This window comes from Phallusia mammillata, chromosome 1 (assembly GCF_965637545.1).
Source record: "Phallusia mammillata chromosome 1, kaPhaMamm4.hap1.1, whole genome shotgun sequence".
In the NCBI taxonomy this organism is placed as follows: Eukaryota; Metazoa; Chordata; class Ascidiacea; order Phlebobranchia; family Ascidiidae; genus Phallusia; species Phallusia mammillata.
In genome coordinates this window covers 4,893,637-4,901,442 of record NC_137252.1, presented here as the reverse complement: position 1 = coordinate 4,901,442, position 7,806 = coordinate 4,893,637, and the positions used below count along the sequence as shown (strand labels likewise).

General features: G+C 33.8%; 1 protein-coding gene and 1 long non-coding RNA gene across 7 annotated transcripts; one reads left to right on the top strand and one right to left on the bottom strand.

Moving 5' to 3' along the window:
* The first annotated feature begins 1,224 nt into the window (after positions 1-1,224).
* LOC145209140 (uncharacterized) lies at positions 1,225-1,918 on the top strand. The gene is made up of 2 exons (XR_013855015.1): positions 1,225-1,331; positions 1,536-1,918. It is a non-coding gene; the product is annotated as an uncharacterized LOC145209140 (long non-coding RNA).
* On the bottom strand, positions 1,635-3,979 carry LOC145209138 (uncharacterized). 6 transcript variants are annotated; one of them, XM_080079388.1, is made up of 4 exons: positions 3,949-3,964; positions 3,411-3,600; positions 3,028-3,125; positions 1,635-2,929 (listed from the first exon to the last, which is right to left on the bottom strand). In XM_080079388.1, the coding sequence occupies exons 2-4, from the start codon at positions 3,452-3,454 to the stop codon at positions 2,748-2,750; spliced, it is 324 nt and encodes a 107-aa protein (XP_079935514.1). In that variant the 5' UTR covers positions 3,455-3,600; positions 3,949-3,964; the 3' UTR covers positions 1,635-2,747. The 6 variants fall into 6 exon arrangements, with proteins under 6 accessions (XP_079935514.1, XP_079935513.1, XP_079935516.1 ...); XM_080079387.1 differs by having other exon boundaries at positions 3,935-3,953; XM_080079390.1 differs by having other exon boundaries at positions 1,635-2,945; positions 3,411-3,979.
* Between the last annotated feature and the right edge of the window lie 3,827 nt (positions 3,980-7,806).

The window sequence follows — 7,806 nt, the reverse complement described above, 5'->3', positions numbered from 1 at the left end:
AGAAGAAACCACGATAGCGCAGAAGAAAATCTTGTTATTCATGACGGTGCGTTTTTTCAGTTTTTTTTTAATCTTCGAGTAATAATTTTGACCCAATAAAATGCCAGTATTTATAACAGAAACTGTTTTTGACGTCCGAAATTTTCCAAATACTTTTTCCCCTCCGGATTGCACGATTTGTTCCACAATAATGTCACGCATTAAAAATTTGGTCACGAACTTTTCATAATCGGGATTTGCACCCAAACGTTTTGCAAACTTTTTCTGGTAAATTTTCTTAACCCATTCTTCTAAGCAAAAATACGCCTTTGTTGTACTATTGATCTACATCGCCATAGTCGATTTAAATAGAAAAAATATAAGACCTAAAACACGTTTTCCCGGTATAATTCCTATTAATAGATTTTTTACAATTTTCAATTTTAAAAAAACTTGACAAACTAAAACAGAAATGCACTTTTGCATATAACCTCAATCTGTAAAACTTTGTAAACTCAAAAAATCATTGCCAACAAGACGAAGTTCTTCAAGTGTGTTGCTGTGCTTTCTATTATACTTCTAAATGGAAATGAAGGACACATGGGAACATATGTGGTCAATCATTCACTCAAACCTTGTATAGAAGGAATCGTCAGTTCAGGAGCCGGAAAAGTATGCAAACACGCGAGAGAAAAGTTTGGGTAAGTAGAAATTTGTGAAACGTGTTTTAAAAGATGCCAAATATTGTTGTTGTTTTTTACAGAGACTCGGAATCAGATTGTTTTGGTTGATTGTTTAGTTATGTTTCTACTTGTTGATCTACATATTACACGCGGTTATTTACAATTTCAGTTCGCAGAGCAGTAATAGAGCACATTGTAGACCCTTGTTTAAAAATGTGGCCAAGCACGGTGCTCAAAGTGGACTTGCTCACGTTGCAAATAAAGTTAAATCAGAGATATCAACAGGGGTAAGTAGTAAACCTCAGCCTAACGTTGTTTTGGCGAATAACCGAATGACAAGTAAACACGTGAACCGGATCGAACCGGCACCAGAAACGTGTTGTCAATAGGATTAGTCATTGCCTTCAATTGATGTGCCAATTTTCTCTTTGCAGAAAAAAATATTGTTTTTCTGAAGAAAAATTGGTGTGAAAAAACATTAGGCTGGGTTATTCAAGACGTTCGTTTAGAAAGTTAAACTATTTTGTTTTTCTTTTGCAGAGACTTCGAAACCAGGTAAGCACTTTTTTCCAAGGAATGCAGCCTGACTACCATGAATAAAAATGTACGCATTATGACGTCACATACCGTTGTAAACAAACTGGCGCCAGTTTGTGTTCTTGGTTTTAGGTAGGTTAAGTTATATTGTGTACGCTCTCAAAAGGAGTTTGAGGTACTTATTAAACATTAAATGCGTATAAACACTCCCATATAAAAGATTCAATGTTAGGGTTAATTCTGATGAAGTTTTGCTCCTACTCATGAACTTCACTGTCCTGTTTTTTTAATATATATACTCGAACTATTTTATTCAACATCGAATTTTTAACACAGTTGGGAGACCCAGCCATATTGCGACTTAAATGACTAACAAAACGGAACTGTTCTCCCTTTTTAAATGGAAACTTTTTCTGAGAAATGAAGACCACAAAGCTGTGCAAATGCCTTTTTATTTTTGGTATAAACTCCACCCAGAACCTACTACACCATACACAATGTTTTGATCATGCATTAATATCCTAACATAAAACACAGTTTACTGGCTAGTTTGAAGCAAACATGTTTGCGATTTTCTTAAAAAAGCATTTAATCATACAATTGTAACTAAAGAAGCCATATTTTTGTTTTAAACAAAAAAAATCCATGTTTCACATTCTCTTTCACATTTCTGTTTTGTAACATTTTACTGTTTGTGCCAGTGCATTGCAAAAGGCTGTTTTATTCATAAATTAAACACACATAAAATATGAGTCCTTTAGTTATATGGAGTACAAGCCTGTGACTGTCATTAAAAAGGCAAATTAGGTAATCATATTGATTTTGAAATTGTATTGTAAATGAATCAATAAACAAACATCAGTTTTTCAAAAACTTCAAAAAGAAAATAAGGAATATTTATTTTTATTACAATATTAAACTGAAAGTATACAATTTGATTGAAATAGGTACAGTAAAATTTGACCGTAGTGAGAAGGCTTTTACCAACAAAACAACCAAAAACACATTTGCTGAAAGATGTGGCAGGTTTGTCAATTAGAACAAAAACCTCAAGTTATTGGTATATTTAGCTCCTGATGTTAATTAAACCTTAACCGAGTCTTCCTCAAAAAATGTAAAAATAACCCAATAGTACCAAGAAAAAAATCTGCACTCAGCATGCATAAAAACAGCTTCCATTATATAAACTATCTTCAAATGTCATTTGTGGTAAATATCATACAAGAAAAAAAAAATGTTTGTACTACTGTATTCGACAACCAAGTTCTAATTGGTTGGAGAAATGATTAATTTATCAATGGGTAATAACCAACACCCAGACAATATGTAATCTTTATTCTGACTGCCTGTAGAATGTAGACCAGTGGTTCTTAACCCCCCTGGGTTTCTTAATTATATAGAATAGATCTAACCAACCTTAATGATTCAGCATCCCCGCACCCCCTAGGAACAGTTCTCACACCCCTTGGGGGTACGAGAACCCTTGGTTAAGAACCCCTGATGTAGACATTGCTAAAGAAATACTAAACCTTTTCAACAAAAATAAAACTACCATGGCAACAGATTTACATATTGTATGAGCAATAAATTTTGTACATTGGAAGAAAATTTAGCATAGCCATATACACTGCAAAAATACCTGCGCACAATTATCAGCCCGATAACACAGGCGTGCATGCTGGAGATTTTATGTGAGAGTGGGTTGCACAGAAAGAAAGTGTACTGCAAGTCTGCAACCAACAAAATCTGTATTAGAAAATAGAAAAAAAATGTTTTTAAGTATTTCTAGAAGTTGCACTTTTTTCAGTCATAAACACCATGCACTCACTGGATGACAATAGTAACTGACCAAATTTCTTGTTGATGCTATCATCTTGTGTAAACACCACCTCATTGCAAGAAGCATCTTTTACTTGTTTATGAGATCTGTTTATAAATTCAGAATCAATATTGATGTAAAAACCTGAACTTTCTAAATTAGTAAAATTAGCAACTAAAAGTTAAGTTTTTATGAGGAACACAGTGTGTACTATTTTGAGTGAGTATTCATTTTTTAAGGCAAGGGTCTTTGGTTAACTGGACATTTTTAATGAAGCAAAATCCTTTCAAAAATTAGGGTTTTTTTCTGTTAACTTGTGAAGTTTCTGTTATTTATGTCTGTTCTTAATCTGACACAAAAAATATGTTTGTGTTCTGCCATCTGATACCTACCTCACACTTATTGGTTGATTTCTTGTCCCTGATTTCAACACCATTTTGTTGCTTTTGTAATTGGCAGGCAAAATTGTTAAAGTTGAGCAATATGTTCCCAATGGTGATGGTCATGGCATGTCAGTCAGGAAAAAAGGTTTCGCCCATCAGAACCAAATGCTTTCACCAGTGGCTGACTTGATGCTGTAGACTTAAAGGGCACATGACCTGTATTATACTATTTTAGTATACTATAAAATATTTTAAAATTTTAGTAAACTATAGTACAGTGTAGCTGTTCTTTATAGGCTACAGTCTTTCTAAACAAACAAACAAAAATACATTGTGTGATATTAAACAGGTTGCAGACGATGTTCGCGACTTTGCGCAAAATAAATTACAATTCAAAATGTTATCCGTAAAGTTTTTTTAACAAAAATAGTTGGTGCAGACTGCAGACTACATGTCACATTATAACAAGAAGCAACAAAACCGGTATCACCACGCGCCAAATTGAAACCAACTACCATGACGGAAACAATCACCTGGCTATAGTTACCGTAGTCAGGCTGCATTCCTTGGAAAAAAGTGCTTACCTCGAAACCAAAGATATGTTATTTATTGTTATATTCAGAGACCATAATTACTTTTGTTTTAATGGCCAACAAATTTATTGTTTCAAATAGTTTTAAATCTGTATATTTTGGTAGAGAAGCTAATATAGAAACTCACGGTACAAAAGGTTTTGCGGTAGAGGAGAGAGCGCGCAGTTAATAAATCAGTAAAACCAAGATAGAGTTAAGGACTAAGTTTAACACAAAAAAGTTTTGGGGTCGATTTTGTTGTTATTATTATTATGAAACCTCAGGCTAACCTAACCCTCCTAACCGTTAGTATTCTTTTCACGGAGTTCGAACCAAGGACACTCCCGGCGACAAACCTGGATTACTTTATTTTTGATGTGGGTGTGTGGATACGGAACGAGGGCCATTCGGCTAAGTTCCTGCCCACCGTTAACATTTTGTACACAAACTGCTTTTAAAATATTTAAGTACGTCACTTAGCGGTAGCAAACTGGCGTACTGTGAGCAATTACCAAACCGACGTAATGTGCGTTCTTGTATTGGTATATCTATCGTATATTTTGGTCTAAATTAGATTTTTATTAACCGTTTTTATAAACACCGCAGCTGAAATGGAGGTATTCCTTGCCGAAGCAATAAACCAAGCATTGATGGACTTTCAAAACTAGAAAATGAAAAAAAAGCAAACGTGACTAAGTTTTCTTTGTCTTTGTAGTATCTCAACACTGGCAGTAGTTCTTGTTATGACTGGAATATGTACAGCAAACAACCTCTTACGCATCTCTTGAAAAGCCCTCGTTGACCACTAGTGGTATATGTTGCAGAGATTGAGAAATACTGCCCCAAACTTAGTGTATAATAGTTTGGACAACTGAAAAATGTTTGTTTTGTTTAAGACGAAGCTTTACCTACTGAAACATATTTCAATTTACTTAACTGAAATGCTTAACACTGTTGTAAACTGTATGTCGTTTATTTGATTTTGACCTCAGTACACCCTGCCAAGGTCTAATCATCAATACTCTCAAATGTGAATAAACTAACTAATCTCATAAAATCAAAATATTTTTGGAACGGAAAGACTTTGATTGTTAAGAAATACAAGAATATGTTTGTGGCAATGATGTGCCTTGTGTTACAAATTATATCACTTTGAATTTATATATCTTGTCACCTACTGCACTGATTACATCTTCTGAGATCGAAACATAGTGCACTGTCGGCACCCCGCTTTAATGTAATCACTGATTGCATTTATATTAAAATAATAAACAAAACTTAAAACTTAACCATCATCAGTGTTAGCAGAATTTAATAGCAGGGTATTTTTAGCTTTTTTTTAAAACGATACAAAAATCTCCCAGTTTGTGAAAAAATACCAAAATGGGCTCAAAAGGTTTTTTTGTTGGCGCTTCACAATATTCCGTCAAACTGTTTCAAGAAAAAAAAGGGAATAGATTTTTGCTTCAATATAAATCGTGCCACGTAACACGGGGAAAATACCCATTCATGAAATTTCATAGTTAAATCGGCATGGAACAAAACGGGGATTTTTCGATCGGTAATTGGTTCTTTTCATCTACTATAAACTTGAACCACAACCTCATCCAATATCAAATGCGTTTGGTAAAGCTGGGAGCCGTCTAGTTGACAATATGAATAAAATCTTGTGCCGTGTGTCAAGGGAGTAGTAACCCACGTTACAAAACATTTGGGGTATGTTTTGTTGGCCAAAGTTATTGGGAAAGATATAATCTGAAATGATCAGTTTTTTAAACTGAATGCTCTCCTGAAAGGAAACATATAGTATAATATGAAGTTCATACTTTTGTCTTTTAAGATGTTTTTTATAAAATAATTATTTTTGCAGGGACACGGAAAATGGTAAGCAAAATATGTTTTCACCTTTTTTCCCACTCCGAGCATACTTTTTTATGCAGGGAATCTGACGGTGTACCTTACTAGGGGTAAACGCGTCAAAGTATGGTTAAGAGATATGGTATCAAATATTGTCGATAGAGGGGCAACAATGTTTAGCAGAAGTTTGTGAGGTTTAAAGCTTAAGAATGTTAAGAACTGCTGTCTTACCCATTACCCCCAAAAACATTTTTGTTTTCAACATTTAACACTAACATGTAAAAGCCCAAAGTGCACCCAACAATGAGGGAGAAAAACAAAGCCAAGATGTTTTCATAATTGACTTGTCTTAAACTCGTACAAGACATATTATGTATTTTAAAAGATGTCATGGTGTATCTACTGGCTGATGCAATGATTGAAGCCATGATGGATGAAATAAAGAATGAGAAGTGGTAAAGTTAGTTCAAATTTTCAATTTTCAAACGTTATGCAGGTTAAACATTTATAATTCTGTAAAATTTTTGAATTGGAATAAAATTTTTACCGTTAATATAAAGTAAAATCTGGTTTGATCAACTCAGGTTAGTCAAAGTGTTTTTTGTTTTCATTTCAGATCGACAACGGAAAACAATGGGTTTGAAAAATATGTTCAATTACCAAATAATAAGCTAAATAAAATGAACAGGATTAAATGTTTTGTGAGTGGTATAGGTTACATTCAGAATATGATATTTTCCTGTTCAAGTTAAATGCGAATAGAGAGAAAAAGGGAAACACCGAGAATAAAAAAGAGATTGTTTGCCACATCAAATATTTTTTAAATCTCAGCGTTGCCAGAAATTCTATATGTTCTTTCAACACCTTCAAATCTATGCTTTCCATAAAATACTATTTTCAAAACACGTTTGTATACGGTGTTGCAAATTACTGTAGATGGTAATATTATTTTTGTGCTTTTGTTAAGGTAACTACAAAGTCAAAGAAGATTACTGGTGTGGTTACTAACAAAATTAAATAGATCGTCTAAACTCGTGATAGACGATAGATGCAAGAGGCATATCTCATAAAACGGTACCAACTTGGTCAAGCGAATCAAAATGCTTTTAGGGTTGAAACTTGATGCTTCTTATTGGTTTAGTTAAACTAAAAAAAGTAGATAAACCACACCAGGAGAAAATCTCGACGTTGATGATGGTTTTAATAACAAACCTGCATTGGTTTTAATCTGATATAATGTCGCTGTTTATAACTGAAAACCGTTTATGGTGTCAACTGCTTCCAATTAAGTATCCCCTTCGAAATGTACAATTTATTTTACAATACTATCGCATTGAAAAAAGCTCATGAGTTTTTTATAAGCTGGGTTTGCAATAAAGGTTTTGGAAAACGTGGGGAAAATTCCGTAGTTACCTCTTTTTTATGAGAAAATTTGCGTCGCAATTGTTTCTTTGTTGACATCGCGATTATCAGTAATAAATACAAACAATACAATACCGGAAACACGTTTGCCCAATAACCCCAAGTAGGATACAATGGTCAGCAAATGTTTCTCAACAATGGATTAATACTTTAATCAAAACACTTCTACATGTAACTTCTTCCTACGAAACTGGGTCATCACTTGTAGCTGTTGCAAACTCATAATCCAGTTCGCAAATATGACTAAGCAAATGATGTGTGTAACTTTGGTTGCAACATTGCTTGTAAATCAAATTGAGGAACACATAGGAAAACATGTGATCTTGCATAATTGAACTTGAACCTTGTGCAATGGAAAACGTCGGTTCAGCGGCTGGTAAAGAATACACACAAGTAAGAGAACACTATGGGTAAGTCACAATCTGTCCAAAACTTTATCTAATGCAAAAGTACTTAGTTTGCTATTTTTGAGATAACCAACTGTATCATTGTTTTTATTTTACAGAGATTTGGATGCAGGTAGTATGACTTAATTGTTTGATTTTCATTTCCCT